The 17,129-nt window shown below is 51.2% G+C and overlaps 6 protein-coding genes across 6 annotated transcripts; 4 read left to right on the top strand and 2 right to left on the bottom strand.

Moving 5' to 3' along the window:
* Positions 1-2,562: 2,562 nt before the first annotated feature.
* On the top strand, positions 2,563-3,920 carry SAPIO_CDS8550 (uncharacterized protein; the record flags this gene model as incomplete). The annotated part of the gene is made up of 7 exons (XM_016790165.1): positions 2,563-2,645; positions 2,744-2,923; positions 3,117-3,173; positions 3,271-3,370; positions 3,437-3,654; positions 3,723-3,808; positions 3,874-3,920. The coding sequence occupies 7 exons, from the start codon at positions 2,563-2,565 to the stop codon at positions 3,918-3,920; spliced, it is 771 nt and encodes a 256-aa protein (XP_016640428.1).
* Positions 3,921-6,145: 2,225 nt separating this feature from the next.
* Positions 6,146-7,550, top strand: SAPIO_CDS8549 (uncharacterized protein; the record flags this gene model as incomplete). The annotated part of the gene is made up of 5 exons (XM_016790164.1): positions 6,146-6,157; positions 6,270-6,605; positions 6,745-7,020; positions 7,101-7,237; positions 7,310-7,550. The coding sequence occupies 5 exons, from the start codon at positions 6,146-6,148 to the stop codon at positions 7,548-7,550; spliced, it is 1,002 nt and encodes a 333-aa protein (XP_016640427.1).
* A 620-nt stretch (positions 7,551-8,170) lies between these two features.
* On the top strand, positions 8,171-9,207 carry SAPIO_CDS8548 (uncharacterized protein; the record flags this gene model as incomplete). Its single annotated transcript, XM_016790163.1, has 4 exons — positions 8,171-8,174; positions 8,487-8,591; positions 8,694-9,058; positions 9,130-9,207. The coding sequence occupies 4 exons, from the start codon at positions 8,171-8,173 to the stop codon at positions 9,205-9,207; spliced, it is 552 nt and encodes a 183-aa protein (XP_016640426.1).
* Positions 9,208-9,428: 221 nt separating this feature from the next.
* On the bottom strand, positions 9,429-10,926 carry SAPIO_CDS8547 (21S rRNA (uridine(2791)-2'-O)-methyltransferase; the record flags this gene model as incomplete). Its single annotated transcript, XM_016790162.1, has 7 exons — positions 9,429-9,512; positions 9,603-9,764; positions 9,824-9,952; positions 10,032-10,409; positions 10,547-10,597; positions 10,669-10,813; positions 10,907-10,926. The coding sequence occupies 7 exons, from the start codon at positions 10,924-10,926 to the stop codon at positions 9,429-9,431; spliced, it is 969 nt and encodes a 322-aa protein (XP_016640425.1).
* A 556-nt stretch (positions 10,927-11,482) lies between these two features.
* Positions 11,483-13,368, bottom strand: SAPIO_CDS8546 (uncharacterized protein; the record flags this gene model as incomplete). The annotated part of the gene is made up of 3 exons (XM_016790161.1): positions 11,483-12,868; positions 12,994-13,224; positions 13,354-13,368. The coding sequence occupies 3 exons, from the start codon at positions 13,366-13,368 to the stop codon at positions 11,483-11,485; spliced, it is 1,632 nt and encodes a 543-aa protein (XP_016640424.1).
* Positions 13,369-14,095: 727 nt separating this feature from the next.
* On the top strand, positions 14,096-15,301 carry SAPIO_CDS8545 (Oligosaccharyl transferase subunit; the record flags this gene model as incomplete). Its single annotated transcript, XM_016790160.1, has 4 exons — positions 14,096-14,446; positions 14,511-14,611; positions 14,683-15,038; positions 15,117-15,301. 4 exons carry the CDS (start codon positions 14,096-14,098, stop codon positions 15,299-15,301), a joined length of 993 nt encoding a protein of 330 aa, XP_016640423.1.
* Positions 15,302-17,129: the final 1,828 nt, after the last annotated feature.

Raw genomic sequence — 17,129 nt, 5'->3', positions numbered from 1 at the left:
GGCTAGAATCGGTTTCCTGGAATACAAGCCATTGGCGGAATGGCGGATGAGTGTAAGTTGCCACTGCTTTCATCGGAGTCGTCGGTGGTAATCATCCATCCCTTCGTTCAACGCCACATAGACTATGAAGCTCAGTCGGAAGGCTCGGGTGGTGGTGATGGTGGTGGGCGGCTTCACACACCACACAGCGCCGCTTGGGCCGGCTGGTCCAGGCGGTTTCTCAGAGGCCGAATATCCAAACCTCGATGCCTCCAGGACCCTTACGGACGGGAAAATTATGTGTGGTGCATGTACCAAGGCCTGGGTAATAGTAGAGCGTCTCTTCGATCCAAACGGAGAAAGTTTCTATTGCCAGTGAGCCAAGGCTTTTGGATGCAGCATCGAGGCCAATTGACTGAGCTTGGGCGTTGTAGCTTGGCGGGGGATATCCTCCTCTCCCACGCTGTTATCCCAGTCTAATCTCCAGCGATCCCTCCTCGTATGATCTCAGTGAGGTGAGTGAGCCGACACTCGTTTTGTTTCACAGTTATAGCCACTACCTACTTCCAGTTGACAGCGAGACATCACATCTCCAAGCTATAAGAAAACGCTCGTTTAATCGTAATGTTTAGGTAAATAAATAAAGTTCGTCTTTAATAGAGCTGCTTGATATTGGTGTATAGTCTAGTTCACCCATATACCCTCTCATCCAATTCCCAGCGACAATCTTTCCTTGTTCTGACGTTTATCATAATTGCAAATCATTATATGAATCTTACACTGCGGTTCTAGGCGCCGCAATGGTGAATAATCCCATAATGTACTTCTTCGATCGCCTCCTGGCGCCACAATACCTCAACACGATCGCCGCGCTGGGACCAAGGTAAAGTGCGAGCTCGATGTAGCATCTAGGCTAGGTCGCCGGACATCAGATGAACTTGAATTACTCACTTTTGTATTCGCCGAATGATGTCATTCGCCGTGCCCTCGTTGTTACAACACTGGCCGCTTGATGCGACAAGACTCGAATTTCTTCATGTGCTTCTTGCTCAGAGCCCCTATAGTTCAAGTACGGGCCACATGTGGTGATTTCGGTGATATTGATGACCCCGTTCCCGATTCACTTCGGTATCCGACCGATCTGCCTGAGATATTACCGAATCCCACGAGGCAGGGCCATCGAATGTCCTCTCTCGGGATTCCTGAATGCCTAGCTTGGAAATTCGACCTGAGACATCTAGAATGGTTCCTCGATATCCCTCAGATATCTTTGTAAACTCATTACGAAGTACGCCGTAGCACCAAAACAGGCGAGAGTGTTGAGAATGTTTAAGCCTGCACTGCAGGTGTAGGTCAGAGTGAATATATTACAGCCAGCCGAAACCCCGAACTTTTCATCAAGCAGTCTTCATTCTCCGAGAAATGCTCCTGGGTTCCGGTTGTTCTCGCTCTGAGCAACTTGAGCCCGTTTTGCACTTGCTCGATGTGAGATTCGTGGTCAAGGGAGCCAATGCAGACAAGTTGGAAGACTTAACCAAATTTCTTTAATAGATAATCCATAGCAGTCCGAATAATAAAAACGACATTAAATGCTAGACATGAGCTGTGACATTGGGCCTACGCTTCTTCTCGTGGATATGGGCAGTCCTGCAATCCTTATCAGTGTTTCGAATGCCTCGAACGCTAACTGAATATCATTGCGGCGGTTGGCCAGTGGGTAAGAGGTGTCGTTGGTGTGTAAAGGCGCATGCCTGACCACTTGAGCCGTTGCGCTCAGGAGCTCCTGTCCTTGCTGTTTGCCATGTACGTTGATCTGAATGAATCTGGTCCGCTTAACCCCAAAAATACTACGTGAGAGCGTCCTGATCGTTTCGATAAAAGGGATCGAGCGAACAGGGTCGCAGATATCCTGCGGCCTCTTAACTTCATGAGTGGCCCTAAAAAATCAGAAGAGAGCTTGGATGTCCTCTCGCGTTGGGTGTTGGAAACAAAGTTGAGGTGCCTGTTCTGAGCAGGTGTCGACACCTGTTGGCAGGCTTCTATTTAACTTGGAAAGAGGCGCCGGCTCTTACGACGTGTGCCTTGGCCAGCTCAAGCTAGGAAGCCACGATTCAATTTGATCTGGGTCGGAGGGAAAGAGGACGTTGCAGACCAGAATTTCAGCTGATAATATGGCTCGAGTGCAATTGCCGGATGCGGGAGTGGAAAGAACGAAGCTCCCCTGGACCCACTTTCTGAACCAAGAATGTCTGGGGGAAGCTTACATAATAGTTCTTCATGTTTTCCATTGCGAGATAAATCTTTCCTCGTGTTTCTGACGCCAATCCTCTTGACTTTCTCAAACCACAGCAGCAGCCTGGAGTCGCCATCCATCATCAAACCCATCTCATCTCATCTACCCTCATTCCTACGCTAGCCGCAAATTTGGTCCTTCTAGAAGGGCTGTTTTTGTCAGCTTTCGACTCACTCTAACAGGCACGGGCCACGAGCGCTTCTTGCTGGCAGCAAGCTGAGCTCTTCTAGCCTTTTTTTTTTTTTCTTCTCTTTTTCTTTTCAACACCATCGAACGACAGCATTCCCATCATGTCCCGCGGTGGCACCACCTTGTACGTTACGGGCTTTAGCCACGGAACTCGCGCCCGTGACCTCGCCTACGAGTTCGAACGGTATGTTACCCGCGCGTCGACACCTCCATCGTGACGGCGAACTATTATACTTTTTCCTGCCGATATGTCGAGTTTCCATTCCTCCCCCCCAAAACAAGCTTTTCTCGCGCTTCGTCCTCCCGCCCTGTGCTCGCGCACATCTACGCCCACCAACCTCTCCGCCTTCGTTGCCGCCATCGTCCTCCCCGCGTTTTACACTCCATCCTAGCCCCGCCCCGTGCTATCAAAACCCCACTCCTCGTCCTCGTCCTCGTCCTCCTCGTCGTCGTTGTCCGTCGGTCCGTCGTCGTCGAGCTCGAGGCTTGTGCCGTGATTATCTCGGCCACTTCATGCCATAAGCCAGCGGGCAGGCATCGCGCCTCTAGGCCCCTTCTGCGGCAGCTTACCCTCTGTCGTTGATGCGGCGCCTAGCAATCAACTGGTTTGCCTTCAAACTGTGGTTAAAACGATACACTAACACACATCGTCCAGGTACGGGCGTCTTGTTCGCTGTGACATTCCCGCCCCGCGCTCAGCGTCTAGCAGACTGTAAGTTTCTTTCTTCGTTGCGCCTAGACGACATTCCTAGACCCTACTTCGCTTTCTTGAAAATGCGCGCTAACCTGGATGGAAAACACCAACACAGCTTTGCGTTTGTGGAGTATGAGGATCGTCGCGATGCTGATGATGCCTATCATGAGATGCACAACAAGCGCATCGGTCGTGATGACATCTTGAAGATTGAGGTATGAATCTCTAGTAAACCTTGCGAGCGCCGCTACCTACCGCCGGATACTAACACTACTACGCAGTGGGCTCGTACTCCTCCCTCGGCCTCGTGGCGCTTCGACTCTGGTCGTGATCGGGAGCGAAACCCTCGTCGATCCCCTCGCCGTGGTCGGTCCCCCTCGCCTCGTCGCAACAATCGCGACTACTCTCCCCGCAAGGATGATCGTCGTGATCGCGACCGGGACTATGACCGCGATCGACGTGATCGTGACCGTGATCGAAGCCGTAGCCCGGATCATCGGTATGTGTTCCATACTTCATTTAGAATTGTGCGCTTGAATAACCTCAGCTAAGACGTGTGCTGATGAGGCCCGATAACAGTGATAGGGAGACTAAGGACGAGAGGGAGGACCGTGATCGCCGTGAGAATGGCGCCAATGGTGACGACCGGAAGGGTAAGGCTACCGCCTTTATTCATCCCTGAGTTGTATTCATGCTAACATTTTTTTCTCAAATCTAGCCCTCGAAAGTCCTCCTCCTCACGATGATCTCGACGTTGCTGAGTAGAGCAGTAGCCGTCACAATATCCGGCCAGCTAACCGCAGCATTGACCAAGAGTATCCAGTCTGGATTGCTCACTTTTTCGTCACCGTATCACAACTATTCACAGTATCCTTTTTAGTTCGTTTTGTACGTCTGAGATGGCCTTCTCGTTTGGACCCGATTGGGTCTCTTCTCTCGTTCTTAGTTATGATTTCACTTCCATCTCTTCCGTTGTCGGCACGGGTTTAGGCCGGTCTGCAGACTGAAGTCAGATTGGACGGACACAAGCCGACGAGAGATTCGAGAGATCTAAAGTGCTCTGATGCCCGCGGCAACAACCAAAAAAAAGTATTGCGTGCTATTGCATTCGATTTTCAGCTCTGTTGGGGGAAGGGATAAGGCGTAGGTACTTCATATAGACAAATTGAAATTCGGCGCCTAAGTCTAGCAGAATGAGTCTCCAAAGTTGATGGCGTGTCTTATGGTTTGCTCTGAAATGTACGTCGAAGGAACTCTCTCTTGGTTGCCAAGGGCCCAAGGCTTTCGTCTCCAATGACGTAGGCAAAGTCCAGTGCGGCCAAATCATTGATCCGATCCACTCCATCCGGTTGACGCTTGTGAACACTACGTCGAACCAACACATTTGAAACTACCGCGCTGCCACTTGACAACACTGGTCACAGCTTTGCTCTTTTGGGATACTAACAGACTCAGTGTAGACAATATTTTTGTTTGCTTGGGGCGTCTTCCCAGTCACTTGTGACGCTGGCTGACGGACCAGTGAGACTCGTGGAGGCGACTAAGCCTATCCCGTGCCTACTCCCTAATCTTCTGACTTCAATGTTCCATTCGCATTTAGGCTTCAGCTTCTCAAACAAGGCGGTTCTTCAGCTGGTCACCTGCGCAAAAAGATCCTCGCCAGACAGTCTTCATGTGGCAAGCTGCACAGTGTTTATTTCAGCTATTAAAGATATTATTTGATGTTCGAGATCAATCTGCTCCTCTGCTGCGTTCGCCGTGACTTTGTAGGGAGGGAAATATTGCGCGTTTGGAACATTGAAGTGTTTTTTTATGTTTGCGAAACCCCGACGTTATCCTATCGACTCTCGACTGGGGTACGACACCTTCTTTTATCCTCGGCTCCATCGCAGCTTCCTGTTGGTGACGAAGTTATTTCCTACGGGATTTTCCGTGCTCTCCGCCTTTTTGGATCGAGACATTGTCAACCTGCAGCAATAATTTTGGACCGTCACCGATCCCCTTTGACAGCCGGCCCACGCTCCCGGTCCTACGGCAAATTCATTAGACCACGCACTACTCGATCCTCCTTCTGCTGGGCCTCCATCCTTGGCTTTTGACCGCAGACCCTCTCCACTCCGCATTTCGTGTCGTTTCCAGATCTTCTCCAAGATTTACCAGGCTAGCTGAGTACGGTTTTGGCGCTCCGACGTTAGAGATCTTGGATTCCTGACAAAAGCCCCCTCCGCTCCGCAACAGGCCGGCGAGCCGTGACCGACCCCTGCCAATTTTTTCCCAAAGCAATTCAAACCGCGCTAAAAAAAAGCCTCGCCCCTCGCCCCTCGAGAAAACACTGCACTACACGAAAGCATCGACCTCGATTCAATCGCAGACGATTCAAACCCGCGAACCCACTGCCAGATAACGCGAATCGGACACACCTTCTGTCATAAAAACCACGGTTATACTCCATCGAGTCTCGTTTTTGTCCATTCGTACTCGTTACTCGTGATCCTCCGATACCGAACCCTACCCCAGCGAACCACCGTTCCAAGCCGTGTCCAGCCTTGCGAACTCCCCGTATCCCACGCGGACCGCCTCCCGATCGCACCTTCTCGATACTAAGCGCAACCGAACCTGTCTGGCACTCGTGAACTCTTTCAATCGCATTTTTTTCTTCGGTTGATGGGCGGCGTGATCCTACTCTAGCCCGGGGCGCCGCCTACATTCCACGGAGACTGCCTCGGTCTACTCGATATGCTCTGCTTGCCATTCTGCCGCGAAAGACGCTCTGCAGTATAGCCCGGGCTACAAACGACAGACCTTTGCGTGTCTTCCAGTAGCCGAGCCAGTACAAGCGTCAATACCGACCACTTCAACCACCGATTAGGCTCGAAGCGCATCCCATTTTCCGTCGATCTGTATACCCTGCTCTGCTAGTAGCGACTACCTGGTTCTTGGGAAGGTATACTCTTGTTCTTGGGAGGCCTTTGCCACAAAAAATTCCAAAAATGACGACAATTGTGAGTCCAGCACAGTGGTCACTTCTCCTTGACACTGGGATAAGCTGGCTGTTACTTTCAGGCAGAGTCTCTTTGTTTTTTGCACTACGCTGACTTCTCCTTTGTATTCTAGCCACAGAAAGACCAGATCGAGCGCAAGATTACTCCAAATGCACGCCTGTACTATGCAAGAGATTGGATATCCCAGCCAGTCGTGGCCGCCTTTTGTGCAGGTGGTGTTGCTGGTGCTGTGTCAAGAACAGTCGTGTCACCTCTGGAGCGATTAAAGATCCTTTTCCAAGTCCAGAGTGCAGGGCGAGATGCCTATAAGCTCTCTGTTGGCCAGGCTCTTGGTAAGATGTGGAGGGAGGAGGGTTGGCGAGGGTTTATGCGAGGCAATGGCACCAACTGCATTCGCATTGTTCCATACTCGGCCGTTCAGTTTGGAAGTTACAATTTCTACAAGAGGGTACGTATCCTTGCGCCCAGCTGAGGGGGGTCACCCGGTTCTACAGGGTTTCTCAATTGGAGCTAGGGGCCCGTTGAACCCTACCCTTGGAGTTCTGCGGCCTGGTGATCTCGTCTAGGGCTAACTTTGGTGACATTAGACCATCTTTGAGCCTTACGCCGGAGGCGAATTGACTCCCCTTCTGCGCCTTACCTGCGGTGGACTTGCTGGTATCACCTCCGTTATCTTTACCTACCCCCTGGATATTGTCCGTACCCGTTTGTCCATCCAGTCTGCATCCTTTGCCGAGTTAGGCGAGCGCCCTAAGAAGCTCCCTGGCATGTGGGCTACGCTTATCCACATGTACAAGACGGAGGGTGGTTTTCTTGCGCTGTATCGCGGAATCATTCCAACCGTTGCTGGAGTCGCGCCTTATGTATGTTCTGCCCTCCTTTGGCCCTCCCCCAATTGCGCTATACTGGAGTCCCAACCCAGCTAACATCTTACCCATGAAAGGTCGGCCTCAACTTCATGACATACGAGTGGGCTCGAAAATACCTGACTCCCGAAGGCGAAGAGAATCCCAACGCTGTGAGGAAATTGGCAGCAGGTGCGGTTTCTGGGGCTGTCGCGCAGACATGCACGTATCCCTTGTAAGTCCTTTTTCTTTTTCATGTAGTGCTATTCTTCCTAGATGCGCGATCTTCTAACGCTTCTCATCACAGCGACGTGCTGCGGAGGAGGTTCCAGATCAACACCATGTCTGGAATGGGCTACCAATACAAGTCCATCGGAGACGCAATCAGGGTCATCATCACCGAAGAAGGTATCGTTGGCCTTTACAAGGGAATCATCCCTAACCTGCTGAAGGTGGCGCCAAGCATGGCCTCGAGTTGGCTCAGTTACGAGATTTGCCGTGACTACTTGGTGTCGTTGAAGCCTGCTGAGGAGACGGAAGCGATATAGACAGGGAGGCGGAGGGGAGATCGAAAAAAAAAAATTCATCTGTCGGACACACAGGACAGGCGGGTGCGATGAAGGTGGCTTTTTTGTGCTAATAGAGCATGTGGAATAATACATAAACCACGCATATACAGGAGGAAGGGTTTCCTGTAGGACAGTATACTGCGCAGCATTGCATTTTAATAGCTATAGAGGCGAAGGGTTGATCTTGATACAATGATCCAATGCAATTCTAGGACTGCAAAGTGCCACATCATGCTTCACAGTCAAAAGTTCGTGACCTACGAAGCACTTCGTAGTGTTGCATCGTGCGGGAGACCCTGCCAAGCGACTCGGATGCCCACTCGGAAACAAGGGAGTGGGTTGAGCTTTTCCAAGACCAGCGCAGTGGACTTCGCAAGTCGGCTAACTTCTCGCTTTGCCAGCTGTCACCGTCTGCGGCGCCAACTTCCAGAAAATGCCCTAATGAGAAATGCACGGACCACCCACGACCTTCAATTCACTTTACCCTCAGTATTTTTTTTCTCCCTCCACTCCACTTCGATATCCATTTCCTCGACATCAACCACCGACAACCAACCCCCATCGACTCTTCCAGTATTTGACAAAGAGTCACCGTCACGATGGGTACGTAGGAAATCTTTTGGAAGCCTTCTGTATGCAAGTGGCGACGGGAAGCACCATCGGCCTTCATGTCGATTTTGCTCACCGTCTGCTGCGAAGCTGGCGCCGCGGGAACACTTTTTGCGTTGGGACTCGAGAGAAAACCCCAGTTGAAACGGATCACGATTCCTGACTTGCAATCTTCTCATGATGCATTCTGGAATCGATCTGATCCTGTCCTGGGCCTAATCGTGCTCCCACGCTGTTCTTCGCTTGGCTCGCCGCATATGAGCATGCTTGAACGCCGAGGCTGACGAACGTTTCTTCTCTTTCTAGCTATCGATCTCGACAGGCACCACGTCCGCGGCACCCACCGCAAGGCCGCCAAGAGCGACAATGTCTACTTGAAGCTCCTTGTCAAGCTCTACAGGTTCCTTGTCCGTAAGTAGCGAAATCGTCATTTTTGGCTCCTTAATCCTTTACCCCTCGAAAATTGAGACGATGCTGACTTTTTTTTTTTTTTTTTTTTTTTTTTTCTTTCAGGCCGAACCGACTCCAACTTCAACAAGGTTGTTCTCCGCCGACTCTTCATGTCTCGCATCAACCGACCCCCCGTTTCCATCTCCCGTATCGCCGCCAACGTCCAGGACGATGAGAAGCGCACCGTCGTCGTTGTCGGTACCGTGACCGACGACAACCGTCTCACCAAGGTTCCCAAGGTCAACGTCGCGGCCCTCCGCTTCACCGCCACCGCCCGTGCCCGAATCGTCGCTGCCGGCGGCAAGGCCCTCACCCTCGACCAGCTCGCCCTCCAGGCCCCCACTGGTGCCAACACCCTCCTTCTCCGTGGCCCTAAGAACGCCCGTGAGGCCTTCAAGCACTTCGGCCATGGCCCCCACAAGAACAAGGTAAATGCCGCCATCTGCACCCTGGATGATCTCCTACAAAGTGGGAAAACTAACGCCCATGATTTCTATAGAAACCCTACGTCGAGTCCAAGGGCCGCAAGTTCGAGCGCGCTCGTGGCCGCAGGCGATCCAGGGGCTTCAAGGTATAAGGGGTTGGCTTGGTTGTTGTACTGGTCGATGGTTTTCGTGTCCTTTTTTTACTTCAATTGGCCCACGGCTCTGCAATGTTTGGGTCCGGATTGGGCCCGTTCTCCTTTGCCGTATGGAATTTGGCATGGTCGAGGCGTAAATAGGCATGACGAGGCGAAACAAAACTTGATGATGGGCTGTTTCAAAAAGAAGAAATAAAAAATGAGGAAATCCATTGAAATTATTTATTATCTTGGGGTGTGGTCTGTTCGTCTACGACATTTTTCTTCCGGCGTAATGCTACAAAATATGCTTCTCTCGATTCCTGTGCGCATCCGTTAGGTGTGATGACGAAAAGATGAGAGAGGACAAGGGAGAGTGAAATGAAAACAAGACTGCCTTCAAACTGCCTTACCTTGCGAGAAGAATCGGGCTTCTCCCGGTACACCTTGTCGAAAAGCTTCTTGAGCCGCTTCTCGAATTCCTTGTCTTCCGAGCCTTGGTAGAACTTGCAGACAAAGTGCCCGCCGTTCTTCAGCGTGTCGCTCGCGAAGCGGAGGGCGGCGCTACAAAGATCCTAGAGGCGGACGCCGGGGTGAGCAAAGTGATGTTTATAGAGGAGCCAACAAAACTTACCATGCTGCCGGCGTGATCGCGAAACGAGATGCCGCTCGTATTCATCATCCTAAGGTACGCATTATTCATTCCGCTCCTGCGAAAGTCTGTGGGGAAGAGCCAGGGTGCTGACATGTCGCTCAGGACGATCTGCATGAACTCTTCATTAGCAACGAGGAGAGGGAGGGATGATTGAAAGAAGGGGGCGAGGGAGTGATAGTACATCTACAACGCGGTCGTTCTCGGCCTCTCCTTCGTCCTTAATATTCCTCATCTCAAGCCTCTCCATATCGAGATAACTCCGCTCCTCAGCCAAGGCTTCCCTCCTCTCCTCCTCCGACGCAATGTTCGCCTCTCCCTCGGCCTGAGCGAACTCCGCTTCCTTCTTCTTCTCCTCGGCCTCGCGCTTTAGAGCAGCCTCGCGCCGAAGGTAGGCCTCCCGGACGGACTCTTTGACGAGGGCTTGCACTGCGGGGGAGAGGAAGTTGCCTTGGATGGAGGAGACGCCGCGGGGAGGTTGGGCGGGGAGGATGTCGATGCCGAGGACGTGGTTGTGGGGTTTTGTGCGGTCCTGGGCGACTTGGGACCAACTTCCTGGTGCGAATCCCTTTTTGATTTAGGTTCAAGAATGGTTAACTAGACTGAGACTCTTGCTCATTCCTTGATTCAGGAGGTAGGTAGATACTAGATGAGGGAGTGTGAAAGGGAGCGACGAGACAGTAAAATGATGTATAGAACGCATACCAAATCGACTACAATCATTCCCTTCTTGAAAAGCCTATACTTTGCATCCATCTAACATGAGCTATTAGCATTAAGTCGACCGGTAAGCACCACAAAACGAAAATATCCAATGGTTTACTTACCTCGAGGAGCTTGAATGCTGCGCGGCTCTTAAGACCCTGGACCTTAGCCTCCCGCGCATACGGATCTCGACCCTGCCTGCTCTTCCACCTCGATGACGCCGCCGATGAAGAGGCGCATCGTTGTGCGGTTGGTTGGAACGGTATCCTAGGGGTAATGGGAACTCTCGAAGCTGCCAGACGTGTGAAAGAAAGAGGAAGCCCGGGCGGGGATAGTGCCGTGGCACGGCGTGGTACATACATCATAAGTGAAGCTCTCATGATGGCGTCCTATCAGTGTTTGGTGAGGGTGAAAGCTCGCGTGAGCTCCAACGGTGGGATCCGGATTGTCTTCTCAAGAGTTATGACGTGAAGGCAACGCTCATATCATAACACAGGAGCCAAGGATGATAATAATACAGGTTTGCTTTAGCATACGAATGAGCCTGCATTCGTGGATATTATAGATTGAACAGTCGAGACGCGCCACAGGGTCATCATGCTCAAAGCTAGAATTCTCGTGACGACATGAGAAGCTCGAAAATTTAAACCAAATTGACACAGTGCGGTTTGGTTCATTTACACCTCCATGTTTCGGGTCGTTGAGCGTGCAAAGCATAGAGCTACCGGATTCACTATCTCACGAGTCGCAGTCATCAAAGACTGAAATTGGATATGAAGATGCAATTGTGTCAATTTCAAATACTCCATAACCGTTCCATCCATCCATTAATCCTACAAGGAGCTAACCCAATTCCAACGCCGGGAAAAACGCCGCCCACATCCCAATGCAATGATACGAAATCCAAACATCAAATCAACACGCGAAACACTCCCTCTACGCCAGGAAACTGGCCTGCACACCCCTCCTATCCCTTTTCAGGGGCGAGAAAGCCTTGCCAGCAAATGCATTTTGCTTCACTCCGAGGGACACGCCCAACTTGCCCAAAGGCCTCGGGCCCCCAACAGAGGCCTTGGGTGCCGGCTTCTTCACGGTTTCGCCTTCGTCGTCGTCGAAGAGGGTCTTGTTAGGACCGCCAAGCAACTTACGCTTCTTCTTCTTCGGCTCGGGCTCGAATCCGCTCAGCGCCTCGGTACTGGGAACCGCTTTGAGTTTGCGCGCAGGCACCCTTCCTCTTACTCCGCTGGCCTTCTTCTCTACCGTCGGCTCAGTGTCCGTTTCTTTCTCTACGGAATTCTCGGCCTCTACGGGTGCAGGCTCATTCTCGCCATCTTCGCCCGCCTCCTCGACCACCTTCTCTAATACCATATCGAGCTTCGAGGTCTTCGTTTTGTCGTCAGCCTTTTTCCTCGAAGCCTTAGCTGTGTTCGAATTCTTAGCACTAGGAATCTCTCCCAAGATCTTCCTTGGCCGTCCCCTTGGCTTCGCGGTGGGTTGGGCCGACGCGCTCGAAACCGATTCGGAGGCAATCTTGGCGGGAGGCTGGACGGCGGTGATGTCGCGTGTGGCTTTAGAATCCAGGAAGCTGTGCTCAGGTTCTTCCTCATCGAAGGGATCTGTCTCTTCGTTCTCAAGTATCTTCGTCCGGTTGAGGAATGGGGTGATGGAGAACGTGGATTTCTCGCCGACATTAGCAAGCGTAACATCCAACCCTCGCTTCTTCAGCGCCCTCTTCCCCTTCTGATCAGCAGCCCCCGGGGTGGGAATGGTTATCTCCATGGTCGCTTCCTCGACCCGCCTCTTCTTGCCTTGCTTGCGCACGGCCGGCAATGCGACAGTTTTCTCAGTGACATCTGAAAGATTGATCGAGGATGTTTGGATGTCGCTCAGCTCAGCCTGGCATTTCTTCAGCTCCTCTCGTGTGTCGCGTAGCTTTAGCTTCATCGTCTCAAGCCTTTGCTCGAACATTTCATGCTGAGCGGTAGCCTCGGAAAGGGCTCGCTCGCCCTCTTTCCTGACGCGTTCCTTTTCCTTCTTCTCGGCAGCCAACTTCTTCTCGAGTTCCTGAATCCTGGTATGTAGTTCGCTGTTGTCTTCTTGCCGTTGCTTCGATCTCTTTTCTGCCTCGAGCTCAACTTCAAGGGAGTTAAGTTGGCGTTCAAGCGCGAGCTTTTCGGCGATGACGGTTTGCTGATGAGAAAGCTGTGACTTGAGATGTTCGAGCTCAGGCCGCAGCGTGTTGAGCTCACGGGCCAGGGCTAGTTTCTCCGCCAGGAGCTTCGCGGAGTCATTAGAGACTGACTGGAGAGACTGTAACTCGGTCTGGAGAAAATTAGTAAGGGTATCGGTCGGGCGAAGCCTGACGAGGAACACCAGGAAGCAGAAGAGCAAACCGCCCACATCTACTCAGTAAAAATCCCCGAGACAGTATGACAGGGTGAGCATACCTGCAGATGTACGAAGTCCCTAGTTTGGGTTTTCATCTGAACACTCTGTTTTCGCATCGCTTCCTTGCCAGCTTCGACCTCGCTCTCGAACTGCCGGCACCGGGCTACCAGTTTCTTGATATTCTCATCTTTTTCGGACAATTTGTCCTCAAGGGCGGCTTTCTGGTCCCGAAGGACAACGGTCTGAAGTTTAAGCCTTCGTGCCTCCTCATCACGCGTGACTAGAGTCGTCTTATGAACCGCATCTTGGTGTTTCAACTCAAGATTATGTATCCGGGTTGATCGCTTCTGCTTGATATCCGTTAAAATCAAGGCCGAGGGGCAACCCGAGGTAGATATCAAGTATTGGTATAGACATACTGATGAAGATTCCATAGCTATTTGTTGTTTATTGTGCGGTGTCGGAGAGTTTGGGGGACGGGCGGGGATATAGTCCCAACGCGTAAAAGAAGAAGCGATTGAAGCCTCTTAAATTCCGACAGCTATTTGGAGAATTTCGATCTTTGGTATTAATAGAGGAAATCTTGAGGAGAGAATTCACGGTTCAACTAGGAAGAGTTGACGGCTTCAAGGTTGTGGGCAAGAGGGGTGTCTGCGAGAAGAGAGCAACAGGTTGTTCCAAAATACAGGCGAGAGGAATATAGTAAACAGACTTCCGAAATAGGCTTAGTCCTAACATTGGCGTTGGTCGCACGGATGCTGGATAATCTTCGGTAAATAATGACGACGACCTCCAAGTTTGTACCCTTGTACCCCTCGAAGGGAAGGAGCTTCCGAGCTGCTCCAGTGGAAAAGGCCACCTCGCGCTTGATTGACGCTGATGCACCCACGACAAATGGGCAGTCCGGGCTTGATTGTTGATTGAGGTTCGCCAAATCCCATAATTCCATGCAAATATCAGCTCTGTAAGTTCTTGATACGGGTCAATTGGCAATGGAGTTTATAATGAGAAACTACCAAGTAAATGAATCAACACTAATGCAGTTCTGGATACCGCGTGCCTAGTCCAAATAATCCTCGATAGCCCTGACCTATACGATCCCAAGCTCGAGAAGAACAACTGGAGGAAGGAAACCGCAACTGGAGGAAGTAAATTGCAAACATGCGCTTCATCAAGGGCCTCCTTTCAGCAGCCCTGCTTATGGCAGGCGCGATGGCTGCAAAGAAGTCGTCCGAAGAGCGCTTCAACAGCTTCCACACCAAAGCGCTTGCCTCTTTGCCTGTCAAGCTCTCCGATGTCAGCTACAAGACTCTCACCGAAGCTCCTCGTGATTACAGTGTCTCCGTTTTGTTGACTGCTATGGACCCTCGCTACGGGTGTCACTTGTGCCGAGAGTTCCAACCTGAATGGGACCTCCTTGCGAAGAGCTGGATTAAAGGAGATAAGAAGGGGGAGTCGCGAATGATTTTCGGCACTCTCGACTTTACAAACGGCAGGGACACCTTCCTTTCGGTATGGATTCCTTGATAGTTCTCCTAGCCGAAGTTCTCGCGATACTAAGTCATCTCTGCTCCAGCTCGGCCTCCAAACAGCGCCTGTCCTCCTTCACTTCCCCCCGACCACAGGACCTCACGCCGTCGCATCTCAAGAACCTGTCCGATACGACTTTAGCAGCGGGTATAGTGACATCGCGCGGTTTTCCCTTGGAGTACCAGCCAGACTGCTAACGTTTTACAATCTCACCTTAGACCTCAGAACGCCGAACAAGTACGCTCGTGGCTCGTTAGACACATGCCAGAGGGCCCCCACCCCGAAATCGTTAGGCCGATCAACTGGGTGCGCTGGATCTCTGGCATCACGATCACCATGGGTGTTCTCACCTTCATTTATGTCGCTAGCGACTACATCCTGCCAATTGTCACGAACCGCAATGTCTGGGCCGCCATCAGCGTCATGACCATTCTGATCTACACAAGCGGCCAAATGTTCAACCAGATTAGAAACACCCCATATATTGGTAGCGATTCGAGGGGAGGAATTGTCTATTTCACTCGCGGATTCCAGTCTCAGGTTGGTATTGAAACTCAGCTGGTAGGCTGCATGTGTACGTTCCACCCCAGTCTCTCCATGTCCGCCCGGTAATTCGGGAGGCTGTCTTCAGGTCGCTGACGACTTTGCGTAGATGCCATCATGGCGTTGTGCTCCATTACGCTGGCCGTCAAGGTACCTAGGATGGCCGATTCTAGTGCCCAGCAGCGTGTTGTCCTGATCTGCGGTGGCGCTCTCTTCTTGACGTACAGTTTCTTCCTCAGCATCTTCCGTATCAAGAACGCGGGCTACCCATTCTCTCTCCCCCCTTTCATGTAATCAGGGGCCGCCCCCTGAGGGCGTGGGCGGGAATTTTCTTTCCTTTTTACATCGAGTTAGCCTCTCTTTTTTCTTGTGCCCCGTTTTTACGACACCATGTCGCTGGTGGGGATTGAGGTCTGGCCAAAAACTGGAAGGCATGTTTCTGTACAATATACAAAAAAAAGATCGGACAGGAGGAGTCGATTAAAACAATAGACATCATGAACACCCAGACAGTCCTTGGAAGCTCTATCCAGGACATCTAAGAGGCAAGATCGTTCTTGAAGTACGTTGGTGACTATTGGTTGTTACATTCACAACCCATTGATGTCTGCACACAAGCTTTTCTCCTTCCTGAGCTTTACATCCTTCACATTTGGATTTCTGTGTCTAGAGATCAATGAGGTTTCTTTGGTCTGCTGCAAGTCTTTTTGCGACTTGTTCAGCTTCATGAATGCCACCACCATCTGCCAAGCAGCATACTACAGATATATAGGATGATTTCACTTCCCAACCTTGGACCCGGATGTCCCGCTTTCATACTCAACTGAAATTCCCATCAAGGCTGCAGCTCAGAATAGAGCAAATATACTTCAGTTCATGCATCTCTTTGCTTAATTGAACACAAACTACTGTCAGACGAGTTCCATATTGACTTGGCAATGGCGCGACGACCTCTGGAGGTATCGGCTTCGCTTTTGCCTTGTTCAGCAGCTGGGGCAAAGAAACGAGTTACTTCCATAAATGCAGAAGATCGGATGAAGACATGGCTATGCCAATGTTAATGTTGCCAAGAAGAGGTTATGAGTAGGCAAGATGAGAGATTGCTATGGGGTCATGACAATATATTAGGCCGCCTTCGTCATATTTTCGGGCATGACACTGTCCACCCGCAGGTGAGGTCCCATACAGCACGGCTATCATGGGGAGCAAGAATGATGTTGCCTCATTCTGGAATGGGGTCCGTCTAGAACATGGCTGTCTCGGTGACATGACGCAAGTTTGACATTAACAGAAAGACTATTTGAAAGCTACGCAAGGCGGAGTGAGGGCACGGCCAGATACACCGGAATGGGAGAGATTGAGGACATGGTTCCCCGGTTTTTGGGCTCAATCAGGGTGAAGCTTCGCATATCTCTACCGGAGGTGAGGTTGCAGGACTGACAAGAATCGGGATTGCCCTCCGAGGATTCCGTCAAGAAGATGCCCGAACGCGTTGCTACAATGCCCTAGAGTAACCCGTGCTCTTGGCTTCTCCCATCAAAGGCCGGGAGCACACGGTGGGGGGCTTTCTAATGCCTCAGCTAGAAAGAAAAGGGAACATTTGGATGCAATGACCTACAATGTGGAGTAGGTTTGTGGCTCATGCTTCCACATTTTATCAAGCAGCCAAGAATACGGACGCACTCGGGCAGGAAGGTTTGAGGATGCCGTCAGTGTCCCTACGTAATAAACCCCAGTTACGCCGAAATATAATGTCTTGGAGGATGATTCCCGTTAAGGGAGATTGGAGCTCCTGCCGTATAACCATGAGGTGAGGTAAAGAACGGAGATGGTGGAGAGGTCGGATCGATCTTGCCGTCTGATGTTGTGCCCGTCGTTTGACGATTCCATCGTCAGACCGAAACACCATCACCATCACCGACAAGATCATCATTGACGACTTGAATATCGAACTTTTCTCCTCCTTCTCCAATTCCCTCGATATCGGATTCCCCTTAGCCTCGATGCAAGCAATTTTTTCTCTGCCTTTTTTTTTCCTCTCATGCTTTTTCCCTTCCATCCTCTTCCCTCTTCTCCATTTACCACTAGAGATGGCCCCTGTCGGGTCTCTTCATGCCGGCCC

Source organism: Scedosporium apiospermum (assembly GCF_000732125.1).
Source record: "Scedosporium apiospermum strain IHEM 14462 chromosome Unknown SEQ_SAPIO_0121, whole genome shotgun sequence".
NCBI classification, from domain to species: Eukaryota; Fungi; Ascomycota; class Sordariomycetes; order Microascales; family Microascaceae; genus Scedosporium; species Scedosporium apiospermum.
Note: the sequence above shows the minus strand (reverse complement) of the source record. Positions and strands in the feature narration are given on the sequence as shown.